The sequence below is a fragment of the Entelurus aequoreus genome, linkage group LG25 (assembly GCF_033978785.1).
Source record: "Entelurus aequoreus isolate RoL-2023_Sb linkage group LG25, RoL_Eaeq_v1.1, whole genome shotgun sequence".
Taxonomy (NCBI): Eukaryota; Metazoa; Chordata; class Actinopteri; order Syngnathiformes; family Syngnathidae; genus Entelurus; species Entelurus aequoreus.
The window spans coordinates 3,147,752-3,164,471 of record NC_084755.1 but is presented as its reverse complement, the minus strand read 5'-3'; the positions used below and the strand labels follow the sequence as shown (position 1 = coordinate 3,164,471).

General features: G+C 38.2%; 1 protein-coding gene and 1 long non-coding RNA gene across 2 annotated transcripts; one reads left to right on the top strand and one right to left on the bottom strand.

Moving 5' to 3' along the window:
* Nucleotides 1-2,586: 2,586 nt before the first annotated feature.
* Nucleotides 2,587-15,137, bottom strand: cbx8a (chromobox homolog 8a (Pc class homolog, Drosophila)). Its single transcript, XM_062036555.1, has 5 exons — nucleotides 14,945-15,137; nucleotides 14,745-14,788; nucleotides 8,310-8,375; nucleotides 5,172-5,238; nucleotides 2,587-5,098 (listed from the first exon to the last, which is right to left on the bottom strand). The coding sequence occupies exons 1-5, from the start codon at nucleotides 15,011-15,013 to the stop codon at nucleotides 4,490-4,492; spliced, it is 855 nt and encodes a 284-aa protein (XP_061892539.1). The 5' UTR covers nucleotides 15,014-15,137; the 3' UTR covers nucleotides 2,587-4,489.
* LOC133642396 (uncharacterized) lies at nucleotides 4,983-11,554 on the top strand. The gene is made up of 3 exons (XR_009824508.1): nucleotides 4,983-5,032; nucleotides 8,293-8,385; nucleotides 11,539-11,554. It is a non-coding gene; the product is annotated as an uncharacterized LOC133642396 (long non-coding RNA).
* Nucleotides 15,138-16,720: the final 1,583 nt, after the last annotated feature.

Genomic DNA, 16,720 nt, shown 5'->3' with positions numbered 1-16,720 from the left:
ACCTGCACCGAGTGTAAAGATGTTAATTAAAAAGATATACAAATTGTAGCAAGGGATTTGTAAGGCCCTGCGGCCATGATTTATCACATCAAATGTATCATTTTGTATACAAAAAAAAACAAATACCGTGTTGACTGAAGAGCCGCAGATTAAGATGCAGAAAATAGTAAAATTATTTTCCTAATCAATTAAATGACTTGAGCGTGGTTGGGTCATGCAAACACAATCATATACCAAATGTGGTTTTTTATTCAGACAAATTAACACTAAACGTTACAACGGACGAACATGAACACACTGCAGCTTTACTTGCACAGAAATAAACACAAAACGTATCTAAAGTTAGTATAATGGCAGGGTGCGACAGCTTAACGTGTGTGTGTGTGTGTGTGTGTGTGTGTGTGTGTGTGTGTGTGTGTGTGTGTGTGTGTGTGTGTGTGTGTGTGTGTGTGTGTGTGTGGAGACGCAACACATGCAAACACACACTTGAATTATAGCTTACATATATATAGTTAATATTTCTGGCACGTATCACAAGTCATTTTAATTATGTCAAAGTAAAAAAAAACAAAAAAACATGTTATTTCCATTGTGTCCAAAATAGCAAAAGAAGTGTGCAAAAAAAAAACATTCTCACTCTTCTTTAATCATAGAGCCTACAACAATTAGGGTGGAATTCATATTAAATACTGATGCTTGAAAGTTTTTATAAAAATATATTTAGCTGATGACAGTAGTTAGCTCACACAATGGGCAATATATAGTATATACAACTCAATAATGGTTTCAACTCTTATCATATTGGCAGGGGATGTACTAGTATTTGTCTACAGGAGAGGGACGAAATATTAGGAACACCTCAGGGTGCATGGTCATTAGCAATTACTGACAGCCTTGTTTTTTTTGTTTTTTATAAAAAAGGCTGCACTTTTTTGCAGGTATTATACAGGCACGCACACTGGTACGTGTTTCTAATATTATAATATATATATATCTACATATATGTATATACACAGGCACGCACACTGGTGCGTGTTTCTAATATTGTGGCTCCCTTGTTGAAATAATGCACAACATGGACGAATTATTAGGTATTTAATTGGTTAATTGACGTGTCAATCAAAACAGAACATGGTTATTTGTTGAGGCCCAATACAAGTGGGAGGTGTTCCTAATATTCCGTCTCTCTTGGGACGAAACATTAGGGACACGTCAGGATGCATGTTCTAGAACGGGGGTCGGCAACCCGCGGCTCTAGAGCCGCATGCGGCTCTTTAGCGCCGCCCTAGTGGCTCTCTGGAGATTTTTAAAAAATGTATGAAGAATGGAAAAAGATGAGGGGAAAAAAAAATCTATTTTTTTGTTTAGTATGGTTTCTGTAGGAGGACAAACATGACACAAACCTCCCTAATTGTTATAAATCACACTGTTTATATTAAACATGCTTCACTGATTCGAGTATTTGGCGAGCGCCGTTTTGTCCTACTAATTTTGGCGGTCCTTGAACTCACCGTATAGTTTGTTTACATGTATAACTTTCTCCGACTTTCTAGGACGTGTTTTATGCCACTTTTTTTCCTGTCTCATTTTGTCCACCACACTTTTAATGTTGTGCATGAATGCACAAAGGTGAGTTTTGTTGATGTTATTGACTTGTGTGGAGTGCTAATCAGACATATTTGGTCACTGCATGACTGCAAGCTAATCGATGCTAACATGCTATTTAGGCTAGCGATATGTACATATTGCATCATTATGCCTCATTTGTAGCTATATTTGAGCTCATTTAGTTTCCTTTAAGTCCTCTTAATTCAATTTATATCTCATGACACACTATCTGTATGTAATATAGCTTTTAATTTTTTGCGGCTCCAGACAGATTTGTGTTTGTATTTTTGGTCCAATATGGCTCTTTCAACATTTTGGGTTGCCGACCCCTGTTCTAGAACAAGTCATCCTTCTCAGAGAGTCATGTGACTCAAAACTGAGTATGGTTGTTTCCTTAAATGCGGAATTTTTGATGCAAATATGGCTACTGCTAATGCAACATTAGAATTGGGAGATGTTTCTAATATTTGGTGTCCCTTAATTAAAACCACAACAGGGACGAAATATTAGGGACACATCAGGATTCATGTTCTAGAACAACTCATCCTATGTGAATCAAAACTGAACATGGTTATTTATTTGAATGCTGGATTTTGTATCAAGATGCTAATGCTAATGCAACTGTGCTGCCTATATTGGGAGATGTTTCTAACATTTGGTCTTCCTTATTTTAAAACAGGGACGACATATTAGGGACACGCCAGGATGCATGTTCTAGAACAACTCATCCTTCTCAGAGAGTCATGTGACTCAAAACTGAGCATGGTATTTCTTTAACTGCTGAATTTTTTATTCAAATATTGCTAATGCTAATGCAACAATACAACTGGGAGATGTTTCTAATATTTGGTCTCCCTTATTTAAAACAGGGACGAAATATTAGGGACACATCAGGATGCATGTTCTATCTAGAACAACTCATCCTATGTGAATCAAAACAGAACATGGTTATTTCTTTAAATGTTGAATTTTTGATGCAGATCTTGCTAATGCTAATGTTAATGCAACAATACAACTGGGAGATGTTTCTAATATTTGGTGTCCCTTATTTAAAACAGGGATGAAATATTAGGGACACGCCAGATTGCATGTTCTAGAACAACTCATGTGAATCAAAACTGAGCATGGTTATTGCTTTAAATGCTGAATTTTTGTTGCATATCTTGCTAATGCTAATGCTAATGCAACAATACAACTGGGAGATGCTTCCAATATTTGGTCTCCCTTGTTTAAAACAGGGACGACATATTTGGAACACGTCAGAACACATGTTCTAGAACAACTCATCCTATGTGAATCAAAACGGAACATGGTTATTTCTTTAAATGCTGAATTTTTGTTGCATATCTTGCTAATGCTAATGCTAATGCAACAATACAACTGGGAGATGTTACTAATATTTGGTCTCCCTTATTTAAAACAGGGATGAAATATTAGGGACACGCCAGGATGCATGTTCTAGAACAACTCATCCTATGTGAATCAAAACGGAACATGGTTATTTCTTTAAATGCTGAAGTTTTGATGCAGATCTTGCTAATGCAACAATACAACTGTACTGCCTATATTGGGAGATGTTACTAATATTTGGTGTCCCTTAATTGAAAGAGGGACGAAATATTAGGGACACGCCAGGATGCATGTTCTAGATTAGAACAACTCATCCTCAGAGAGTCATGTCAATCAAAACTGAACATGGTTATTTCTTTAAATGCTGATCTTGCTAATGCTAATGCAACAATACAACTGGGAGATGTTTCTAATATTTGGTCTCCCTTGTTTAAAACAGGGACGAAATATTAGGGACACGTCAGAACGCATGTTCTAGAACAGGGGTCGGCAACCCGCGGCTCTTTAGCGCCGCCATAGTGGCTCTCTGGAGCTTTTTCATAAATGTATGAAAAATTGAAAAAGATGAGGGGAAAATTTTTTTTTGTTTGTTTGAATATGGTTTCAGAAGGAGGACAAACATGACACAAACCTCCCTAATTGTTATAAATCACACTGTTTATATTAAACATGCTTCACTGATTCGAGTATTGGGCGAGCACCGTTTTGTCCTACTAATTTTGGCGGTCCTTGAACTCACCGTAGTTTGTTTACATGTATAACTTTCTCCGACTTTCTAGGACGTGTTTTTATGCCACTTTTTTTTTCTGTCTCATTTTGACCACCAAACTTTTAACGTTGTGCATAAATGCACAAAGGTGAGTTTTGTTGATGTTATTGACTTGTGTGGAGTGCTAATCAGACATATTTGGTCACTGCATGACTGCAAGCTAATCGATGCTAACATGCTATTTAGGCTAGCTAATGTACATATTTGCATCATTATGCCTCATTTGTAGGTATATTTTGAGCTCATTTAGTTTCCTTTAAGTCCTCTTAATTCAATTTATATCTCATGACACACTATCTGTATGTAATATGGCTTTTAACTTTTTGTGGCTCCAGACAGATTTGTGTTTGTATTTTTGCTCCAATATGGCTCTTTCAACATTTTGGGTTGCCGACCCCTGTTCTAGAACAACTCGTCCTAAGTGAATCAAAACTGAGCATGGTTATTTCTTTAAATGCTGACATTTTGATCCAGATTTTGCTAATGCTAATGCTAATGCAACAACACAACTGGGAGATGTTCCTAATATTTGGTCTCCCTTGTTTAAAACAGGGACGAAATATTAGGGACACGCCAGGTTATTTTTACATTATTTTCCATGCAGATCTTGCTAATATTTTGCCATCCTACTTAAGATCAACAAGAGGGACGAAATATTAGGGACATGTTCTATAACATCTGAAAAGTTAGCAAGATTATTAGCAAAAATGTTGAATTTTGGTGCGAACTTGTGGTGTACCTAATGAAGTGGCTGCGGGTCTTTCATCTTTTCCCGCGGAAGAAGCCTTCATCGGTGTAGTTCTCCCTGACGGTGACGGTCAGGAGGTTCATGGTGACGTCAGTGACGGTGACGGTCTCCAGGTTGCGGAAGCGCGGCTTCCACGCCGCGCCGCCGCGGGGCGTGGGCGGACAGACGACGCCCAGCTCCTCGGCGCGGGCGACGTAATATCGCGTCCGGCCTGCGCGGTCCAGCTGCGGCTTGGGCGTGATGGTGGTCTCCTCCCGGAACCTCCTGGTCAGCTGCGCCAGGCTGGGATCGGACGTTTCCGCCGAGCGTCTGCGGGTTTTGACGGCGGGTTGCGCGTAGTCCTCGTCCCGCTCGTACAGCAGACGCAGTTTGGGCTTGCGTCCTCGCTTCCGGGCGAGGCGGGCCGGGGACGAGTCCTCCGCCAGCCGCTCCTGCTCCTGCATGAAGTGGTGGTGGACGCTCTCCCCGCGGTTGACGGCGCTGGGGGGGAAGATGGTGGGCACCACGGCCCGCAGACCCTCCCTGGCCCTCGGCGTGGCGACGGGCTCCGGCACCGGGTAGGAGACCTGGATAGGCCGGACTGACTCTCCTCCAAATTCGTACATTTTCTCCCTGTCTTTGGCCTGCATCGATCATGTGACATTTATCTTTTGACGCGTTTTTTAAATAAAAAAAAAAGTGATTTATAAGACTAACCTTCAGGAGAAATGTCTCAGGTTTGGGTCCTCGCTTTTTGGGCCCGAAAAGCTCCCGCTCCCGTTCCCTAAAGAACACAAATTGTATAAAAATAAAAACAAAAACGTAAAAATGAGTTCCTCTTTGCTCAAAATGATTCGCATGAATTAAGTGCAATTTGTTATCTTTTTCGCCAAAGCTATTTGTAGTCTAATTAGCCGACTTGCTAGTCAATTAGCTTGCGCTAACTGCAGGTGAGGCCTGCTAATAGTGCTAATAGACTATTTAACTACAGCCGGCTTGACGAGGAATTAGCTTGCAGAATCCATTTAAAATGGTTATATCCATTATTACTGATTATATATTGCTAATGTGTGGCAAGTGAGGTGAGTTATCTTGCGAGTAAAACATATTCTTACTAATAAGTTCCCGAAGCTAATTGAGCTACATTGCTATTTTATGGCTGGTATGACTAAGCGGTTTTCTAATTAGCCAGCCTGTTTAATAGCTATGCTAATTAATTGTATTTAACTATACATTATGTTTACATACTTGATTGTTCTGCTTATTAACTATTTAGTTTGCTGTTGCTAAGATGAGCTACGTGTATGTTGCTATTTTATAGCGAATCTAGACAGCTAACTAGCCTCGTAGCTCTACTTATTATCTAATTAGCTAGCCTGTTCAATAGCTATGCTAATTAATTATATGTATCTATACATTATGTTTACATACTTGATCGTTCTGCTCATTAACTATTAACTTGCTATTTTATAGCGAGGCTAGACAGCTAATTAGCCTCATAGCTCTACTTATTATCTAATTAACCAGCCTGTTTAATGGCTATGCTAATTAATTATATGTAACTATACATTATGTTTACATACTTGATCGTTCTGCTCATTAACTATTAACTTGCTATTTTATAGTGAGGCCAGACAGCTAATTAGCCTCATAGCTCTACTTGTTATCTAATTAGCCAGCCTGTTCAATAGCTATGCTAATTAATTATATGTATCTATACATTATGTTTACATACTTGATCGTTCTGCTCATTAACTATTAACTTGCTATTTTATAGCGAGGCCAGACAGCTAATTAGCCTCATAGCTCTACTTGTTATCTAATTAGCCAGCCTGTTCAATAGCTATGCTAATTAATTATATGTATCTATACATTATGTTTACATACTTGATCGTTCTGCTCATTACTATTAACTTGCTATTTTATAGCGAGGCTAGACAGCTAATTAGCCTCATAGCTCTACTTATTATCTAATTAGGCAGCCTGTTTAATAGGTACGCTAATTAATTATATTTATCTATACATTATGTTTACATACTTGAATGTTCTGCTTATTATTTAGTTTGCTGTTGCTCAAATGAGCTACTTGTATGTTACTATTTTATGGCGAGGCTAGACAGCTAATTAGCCTCATAGCTCTACTTATTATCTACTTAGCCAGCCTGTTCAATAGCTATGCTAATTAATTATATGTATCTATACATTATGTTTACATACTTGATCGTTCTGCTCATTAACTATTAACTTGCTATTTTATAGCGAGGCTAGACAGCTAATTAGCCTCATAGCTTTACTTATTATCTAATTAGCCAGCCTGTTTAATAGCTATGCTAATTAGTTATATTTAGCTATACATTATGTTTACATACTTCATCGTTCTGCTTATTAACTATTTAGTTTGCTTTTGCTCAGATGAGCTACTTGTATGTTGCTATTTTATAGCGAATCTAGACCGCTAATTAGCCTCATAGCTCTACTTATTATCTAATTAGCCAGCCTGTTTAATAATAACTAAGTTTCTTTTATAAAGTGCTTTTCACAGATACAATGACAAAGCTCTGTATAAAACATAGGTGAAGTAAAACAATTTTAAAACAACAGGGGCAACATCATAAAAAGGATACACAGTGAATTAAAAATGATAGTTAAAAGGTGCATTAACTAAAAGCTTTACTAAAAAGAGAAGTTTTCCAATGTTTCTTCAAAGTTTCAACACAGTCAAGATCACGAAGGGACTGGTGCGAGTTGTTCCAGAGTCTGGGATCTATAGCCTGGAATACCAGGTCTCCACGGGTTTTAAAACCAGTTTTTGGGATCTTTAGAAGACCCTGGCCTGAAGACCGTAGCCTGTGCCCTGAGGACTAGGGGCATAGCACTGCTAGTTAATTATATTTATCTATACATTATGTTTACATACTTGATCTTTCTGCTTATTAACTATTTAGCTTGCTGTTGCTACTTGTATGTTGCTATTTTACAGCGAGGCGAGATTGCTAATTAGCCTCATAACGCTACTTAATCATATTGCTAAGGCGAAAGCTAGTTGTGCTATCTTACATCCATCCACCGCCTGTCCCTTCCCCTGTGCTGGAGCCTATCCCAGTTGCGCTTACTATAGCAAAATGTATTTAAAATTGTTATTTATCTAATTGTTCAGCTTGTTTTTTTAGTGATGTGACAGTCAATTGATTCTTGTTATTCTTAACAAAAGAGGAGAAATATAATCTTAGAGAAAAATGTAATTTGAAACATTTGAACACACGTACAACACTTAAGACCTTCAGTATATCAGTATGTGGAATTAAATGATGGATTAAGCAAAGAAATCAAACAATGTACTAATATGATCCACTTCAAGAAACTCTTCAAACTTAAAGTGTTTACAAAGTACAAAGAAGAAGAACCATGATAAACATTCTGAATGTATCGCATCCATCCATTCATTTTCTAGATAATCTTACTCATCTCACCATATGAAATATAACTTACTTCACCAATTATTATTTTTTATTACTTATGGAGTGTATTGTGAATAAATTGATAACAGGAAGTGAACAAAAGTTTTAGCAACTGCTATGTAAAGGAATAGGGGTAGGATTAAATAAGCTCTGCTTCTTCCTATTCCTTTTCGAACATGTTGAATAGAGGAACTGGAAATTGTGATGTATCATGTTGTATGCATGCATGTGTGATGTATCATGTTGTATGCATGCATGTAAATGTTATCAATGTACGGTTCTGAATGACATTACATTGTGTGGGGTGATCTGCTAAGTGCATTATCACATTGTCACATCCTCTATAACTGACAGTATTATTTTGTATGTGCACGCCGTAGGCCTCCCGTGTCGTTACCTCTCCTCGAAGGCTGCCAAGAGGCGCTCATCCAGGATATTTTCTTCTGGTTCCCATGTGCTGTACCTGCAACCAGGTAAGAGGATCTCAACACGCTTAATGTTTACAACAATCTGTTTACTATTACCAGTGGTGGGCCGTCAGGGCCAGCAAGGCCTTCTGTGCTGGCCAAACAGAAGTCATGATCATAAATTAAGAAAAGTTCATTTTATTTTTAATTGACTTTCCATACATATATGAAAGTATTCATCCTATCCTCTTCATGTCATATTAGTCTCCATTGTTGCTGTTTCTAAGAGTTGTTATCCAATCAGAATTCAGCTATCTTGTTGCCAGTGCTGTGTGAATTCTGCCGCAGGACTTCTGAACCAACATTAGCGGGCGGTTGTGCAGTTTAACAAGCGGAGGACATTCAGTTAACAGACAGTTGTTGACAGTAGCCCATCTAGGTAGCCTTACGTTGAACGTGACTGTGTTTGACTCTATTGTCACCCCCAAGTATTGACTGATTGATTGATTGAAACTTGTATTAGTAGATTGCACAGTACAGTACATATTCCGTACAATTGACCACTAAATGGTAACACCCCAATAAGTTTTTCAACTGGTCCACGTTAATCAATTCATGGTATCCAATCACAAGTTGTGATTTACGAAAGCAGAAAGTGGCACCGGAGCCATACCCGGCCAGCGGAGAAATCAACGGTACTCAACTTTTTGAACCAACAAAGAAGCAGAGCAAAACGTTGATTAGGCAGCGGATATATATATATTTTCAAGAAGGATATTTAAAGAGAAACTAGATCTTGTGAAACGAGGTCGGCCGATCCCGGAAACTAGTTAAGCTGTCCTGGCAGTGAAATGGTTTGCCTGAATCCACCAACTACGAGCAGTACCAATGGCTTATACGCCATCAAATTGTGAGTTCATTCAATATGTTTTTTACAATTATTTTTGTTTTGACAGTACCACGTCCCATGCGGGTTCATTGATTATTAAATGTGCCAAAAAAATAGCCCGTTTTGTACACTAGTGAAAATTGCGGCGGTTCAATGCCCTGCAGTGCCATACTTGCCAACCCTCCCGTTTTTAGCTTTAGCCTCCCGACAACCTCCCGGCAGAGATTTTCTCCCGACAAACTCCCGGTATTCAGCCGGAGCTGGAGGCCACGCCCCCTCCAGCTCAATGCGGACCTGAGTGGGGACAGGCGTTCTCACGTCCGCTTTCCCAGCAGCTTGCCTGCCCAATGACGTCATAACATCTATGGCTTTTAGAGAGTAGAGTGCACAACAAGGAGAGAGAGTTCTTGGTTTCTTATGTGGGTTTATTGTTAGGCAGTTTCATTAACGTCCTCCCAGCGCGGTAACAACACACAACAACAGCAGTCACGTTTAGTCTACCGTAAAGCAGTTCGTCTGCCATAAACAGCAATGTTGTGACACTCTTAAACAGGACAATACTGCCACCTACTGGATAGCCTACAGAACACTGAAATTCAAGTACCGTATGTATTTTATTTATATGTATAATAAAATTAAAAAAAAAATATATATATATATATAGCTAGAATTCACTGAAAGTCAAGTATTTCATACATATATATATATTATATATATATATGAAATACTTGATTTGGTGAATTCTAGCTGTAAATATACTCTCACCTCCCGATATTGGAGGTCTCAAGGTTGGCAAGTATGAGCAGTGCGCAAGTGTGTTTCTGCATAGTATTCCTTAATTCCGTGGTCATGTGGTGACATAAATTATTGTATTTCGAGACACATTTATTGAAGTCGGACTAAGTAAGACATCACTGAAGGCCGAGCATACTTGCCAACCCTCCCGATTTTCCCGGGAGAGGCCCGAATTTCAGTGCCCCTCCCCAAAATCTCTCGGGGCAACCTTTCTCACGAATTTCTCCCGATTTCCACGCGGACAACAATATTGGGGGCGTGCCTTTAGCGTCCTCTCTCACCTGAAACCTTCACCCTTTAACGTCCACATGCTGTCCTCAGTCACGTCCGCTTTTCCTCCATATAAACAGCGTGCCGACCCAGTCACATAACATCTATGGCTTTTGGAACTCGGTGCGCACACAACAACCTTTCTGGATTCGATAAGGAAACGGTTCGATAAGAGAATTCGCTAATGGCATCGACATCGATAATTTCTTAACGAACATCATCCCTATCCTTCACTGGGCGCCGTTTCCGGCCGGACAATAATAACGGTTTACACCTCGAAGGAGACGAAGTAGAAGAAGAGACATGGCGACGACGAGTAAGAAGAAGAAGTACGCTTGCGAGTTCCAAAATGATTGGGAAAAAATAATTTCAGTTCATCCAGGACAGCTCGAAGGGGAAGGAGTATGCTGCCTGCACATTTTGTAGATCAGACTTCTCCATTGAACACGGTGGCCTGAACGGATATAGTCACTCATGAACGGTCAGAGAAGCACAAGGCTGCGGCAACGCAGCACCGGTCACAGCCCAGTATTATGGCCCATAATACTTTTATATATATATATATATAATAACAGGAATACTTGAATTTCAGTGAATTACAGCTATATATATATATCAGTGGTTCTTAACCTGGGTTCGATGGAACCCTAGGGGTTCGGAGAGTCGGCTCAGGGGTTCGGCGGAGGTCAAAACACACCCGACTCATCGTGTAAATAAAAACTTCTCCCTATCGGCGCATTACGGATACGGCAACAGCTGACTAATTTGCAGGTGTGTAATTTGTTGTGAGTTTATGCACTGTGTTGGTTTTGTTCTTTGAACATGGTGATGTTCATGCACGGTTCATTTTGTGCACTAGTAAAAAAAACATGGTAGCACTTTAGTATGGGGAACATATTCACCATTAATTAGTTGCTTATTAACATGCATATTAGTAACACATTGGTTCTGAACTAGTCATTATTAAGTACTTATTAATGCCTTATTCGGCATGGCCTTATTATAACCCTGGCCCTAACCCTCTAACCCTGGCCCTAACCAAATCACTCTAAATTAAGTCTGTTACTTAGAATATGTTCCCCTAGTGTCTAAAAAACTCTAAATTAAGTCTTTGTTACTTAGAACTCAGTTGGTCCAGAATGCGGCAGCAGGACTTTTAACAGGGGCCAGGAAACGCCAGCATATAACCCCAATTCTTAAGAGTTTGCACTGGCTCCCTGTTCATCTTAGAATTGATTTTAAAACCTTGCTGTTTGTTTTTAAAGCTTTACATGGACTGGCACCTCAGTATATCTTGGACCTCGTCCAAATTTACACTCCTGCGCGCGCTCTGAGGTCCGAGAGCCAGCTCCAGCTCCTGGTGCCCAAGACCAGACTTAAAATCCAGGGGAGACAAGGCCTTCTCTGTGGTCGGCCCTAAGCTCTGGAACACTCTGCCCCTCCATGTTCCAACTGCTCCCACAGTGGAGTGTTTTAAGTCTCGTCTTAAGACCCACTTTTATTCTTTGGCTTTTAACACTACGTGAGTTGTGTGTTCCTCTGTCCTCTGTGTTTTTTATACATTTTGATTTCTATTTACCGTATTTTTCGGCGTATAAATTGCTCCGGAGTATAAGTCGCACGGGCCGAAAATGCATAATAAAGAAGGAAAAAAACATACATAAGTCGCTCTGTAATATAAATCGCATGTTTGGGGGAAATGTATTTGATAAAAGCCAACACCAAGAATAGACATTTGAAAGGCAATTTAAAATAAATAAAGAATAGTGAACAACAGGCTGAATAAGTGTATGTTATATGAGGCATAAATAACCAACTGAGAAGGTGCCTGGTATGTTAACGTAACATATTATGGTAAGAGTCATTCAAATAACTATAACATATAGAACATGCTATACGTTTACCAAACAATCTGTCACTCCTAATCGCTAAATCCCATGAAATCTTATACGTCTAGTCTCTTACGTGAATGAGCTCAATAATATTATTTGATATTTTACGGTAATGTGTTAATAATTTCACACACAAGTCGCTCCTGAGTATAAGTCGCACCCCCGGGCCAAACTATGTAATAAACTGCGACTTATAGTCCGAAAAATACGGTGCTGTTTTAATTGGTTTTAACCTTTAAATCGTTTTTAATCATATTTATTTTTATATTGTTTTTATATTTATTTATTTTTTGTTTTTTATTCAGTCATTGGTGGAGCTAAGGATAATATTTTAATATTGTTTTTAATATTGTTGTGCAGCACTTTGGAAACATTTTTGTTGTTTAAATGTGCTATATAAATAAAGTGGATTGGATTCAAAGACATGCACCTGGGGATAGGTTGATTGGCAACACTAAAATTGGCCATAGTGTGTGAATGTGAGTGTGAATGTTGTCTGTCTATCTGTGTTGGCCCTGTGATGAGGTGGCGACTTGTCCAGGGTGTACCCCGCCTTCCGCCCGATTGTAGCTGAGATAGCCTCCAGCGACCCCGAAGGGAATAAGCGGTAGAAAATGGATGGATGGATGATTGGATTGGATTAGAATATGTTCCCCATACTAAAGTGTTACCAAAAACATAACTTTGTCTTGAATTTTGAAAAAAAACATTTTATTTCTCACTAAAGAAGGGTTCGGTGAATGCGCATATGAAACTGGTGGGGTTTGGTACCTCCAACAAGGCTAAGAACCACTGATATATGTGTACAGCTCCACTAATGGACATTGGAGTGTTACTTTCAAAGGCAAAATTAAAGTATTGCTAGAAACATAATTTATATGGGACTTTATTGTATTATATGTATAGTACATGTTCCAAAAAGAAAAAAGCATAAAACACCACCAGAATTAGAGATATTACAAGTCAAAGTGATGAAGCTTAGTGTTAATCTCATGACTTGGTGTAACTAAACATTACCCTATAAGATGAAGGCAATTGCATTTTATTGATATTTGAAATGTATTCAATGTTTATAAATGAATATTTAAATATACTAAATGTAAAAAAGGGAATACATATTCAAAATAAGATCATTAAATGAAATGTAGTTTGGTTACGCCATCATGAGTACAACACAAGGTTGTAAAAGTTTCAACTACAATTCTAAATAAGATGTCAAAAGCAAACTGAAATCAAATACACACAGCTTAAAGATTGATCAATACCTATTTAAATTTAGTAACACATAAATATGACGATTTATCAAAATATAAAAGAAATATACCTGAGCAGAACGCTCATGATGGTTACACCAAAAAGTAACGCTATGAATCGCGTTTTTCCAAGTTTTTGGGGCATTTTTATGCTATTTCCGAGCATCTCCTTTTTATTATTGTTGATTTTAAATGGTCAAACTAATGCATATTGTATATGCATGCCCTAGTACAGTGGTTCTCAACCTTTTTTCAGTGATGTACCCCCGGTGAACATTTTTTTAATTCAAGTACCCCCTAATCAGAGCTAAGAATTTTTGGTTGAATAAAAGAGATAAAGAAGTAAAATACAGCACTATGTCATCAGTTTCTGATTTATTAAATTGTATAACAGTGCAAAATATTGCTCATTTGAAGTGGTCTTTCTTGAACTATTTGGAAAAAAGATGTAAAAAATAACTAAAAACTTGTTGGAAAAATAAACAAGTGATTCAATTATAAATAAAGATGTCTACACATAGAAGTAATCATCAACTTAAAGTGCCCTCTTTGGGGATCCATCTGGATTCATGAACTTCATTCTAAACATTTCTTCACAAAAAAAGAAATCTTTAACATCAATATTTATGGAACATGTCCACAAAAAAATGTAGCTGTCAACATTGAATATTGCATTGTTGCATTTCTTTTCACCGTTCTTTTTGACAGACATTTTAGTGAGGGTCAAACCGTCATGGCATGGGGGAAACTCTGGCTTTATGGTAATGAATGGAATAGCCTACTTGATTTGATGTTCAGTTTATGAACTTACATTCATATTTTGTTGAAGTATTATTCAATGAATATATTTATAAAGGATTTTTGAATTGTTGCTATTTTTAGAATATTTAAAAAAAAATGTCACGTACCCCTTGGCATACCTTCAAGTACCCCAAGGGCTACGCGTACCCCCATTTGAGAACCACTGCCCTAGTAAACAAAAAAAAGGTCTTCTTTATTTTGATTGTTACATTTGTGCAGGTGCCCATTACCAGAGCTGTACACATATATATATATATATATAAAACTGTAATTCACTGAAATTTAAGTATTTATTTTATATATCCTGAGGTCTCAAGGTTGGCAAGTATGAGGCCAAGGTGGGAAATGCACGGCCCGCCACTGGCTATTACAACACAGCAAAAAAAAAAAAAAAAAAAAATCCAACATGGCTGCAAGTCCTGTACATACAGTACAGGCCCCGAGATGCAGTACTGCCTTTCAGCCAGCAGGGGGCTTTGTGCTCCTTCCTCCTCCCATTATTTCCAATGGAGAGCGTATACTCACTTGTGAGACCAGCCTTTCCATTTCACCAGATATTCCCAACGACCCTGCGAACACGCACACACGCACACAGAGAGACACAAGACGGTTACAGCTTTAATCGCGTTATTGCATGTCGCTGCTGCGCAAACGCACAGTTGCGTAATAGGCGGAAGCAAAAAAAAAAAAAAGGGAGGGGGTCCATAAAGACGACAGCACCCTACCCGTCTGATCCGTCGCTTAATGATGGACTCGGCCGCGAAGACGCTCTCCCCGACGGCAGAGAGCTCCATGGCGAGACGCTTCCTGTCCCCGCACCCCTGCGCCGCTGCTCTTCGCGCCGATAAAAGCCACACCGCGTCCGCCTAGGGCTGCGTTAATTCCGCACATCCCATAATACGCGATCTGGCACGGCGGGAAGGGGGCGGGCGTGGTGACGTAACGCTTTGTTGCCAGGCACCGCGCTGCATTCCTATTGGCTCGCTTGTTGCTAACAGCCAGGGAGGGGGCGGGGCTCCAGTTGGCTCTCCAGCCCGCAGGAATGTGAGCGAGTGGCGGACTCGCTAGGCTCCCGATGCCCGGCACCCTCCGTGTCCCCCAGGGGCCACCTTTCACTCACTCTCACCTGACATTTATTTCATTCTCGTCTTTCCCTGTAATTATGCACATTATTACTCCCATGCTGCTTGGAGTGTAAAATATGAATAATTGATCAGCGGCAATAAAGACACCCTGCAGTCTCATAAATGTTTGGACGGTGTTATATTTGTACTTAATGTCATGTAAACTTTTTATTTCACATCGACTTTGTATGAATTAAATGCATTGATTATTAATATTGTTGTTGTTGCTTTAAACGGAATCTGTTCTGTTTGCACTCGTATAATAAAACACAACATCGGATACTCTTAATAGACTGCTATTGTTAAAATAAAATGAAATATTGTAATGTACCAACAAAGTGTTTACAAAATGATGCAGAGAAGCTGCGCATGTAATATTTAAAGAAGGCAATTTAATTGAAATGGGAATACGATAGAATTGCGGAGTATTTGAGTGGTGAAATGCACAAGTTATTTGATTATTATAAACTATTGATGCATGTGATTTGCAAGTGTAATTATTATCAGGTTTTATTTTTTTTGCCTTTATGTGTATTTTACAGTTTATGGTTTTACCTGAATTTGATGTGAAATCTATTTGTGCCGATCTTGGCCAGGGCCCTTTGACAAAGGGATTATATGACCATATTGTGTGTGTGTGTGTATATATATATATATATATATATATATATATATATATATATATATATATATATATATATATATATATTATACAATGGATATCAGTAGGTCTTCTTCCCAGTTAAATGTCACAACTAATATTTGGTTTTATAATGCAAGTAAAAAAGGTTACTGGTTTATAGTTAAATGTGTCTCTGCGTGACATAAAAAAAAAAAAATCACTACAATTAAATTAATTAAATTAAAAAGCCTAAACGGAGTTCTCCATTTATCCAAAAATTAAAACGAATAAGGTCTTAAAAAGAATTGAAGGCTGAAGAAAAAAAATATTTTGATGGGAAATTCTCCAAAATAAATATATAGGCCTGTAAATAAAATATAAAATACGACACATTTGGAATGTGTAATTTATTTACTATCACGAAGCATCCGTTTATTTTTATATGGTAAAATAAATATATGTATAATGTGCATGTTTTATTTGTTTTATAGCTGCATGTTATTGTGCGTTTATTGTCATTAAAAACCTTTATACATTTTTGCACATTTCAGTGAATATTTCTGTAGTTTTGTATACTCTTAAATTTTGCAGAAAATATTTTAATCTTAAAAAATATTTCATAGAATCATGAAATCAACGCGATTTCACTTCAGCTAAATTGACAGTATAAAGCTCAAATTTGGGGATAAAATAAATTTTTTCCAATGTAGCTTTCAAGTTTTACTTAGAAAATGTGACTGGCTGTTTGCAACACA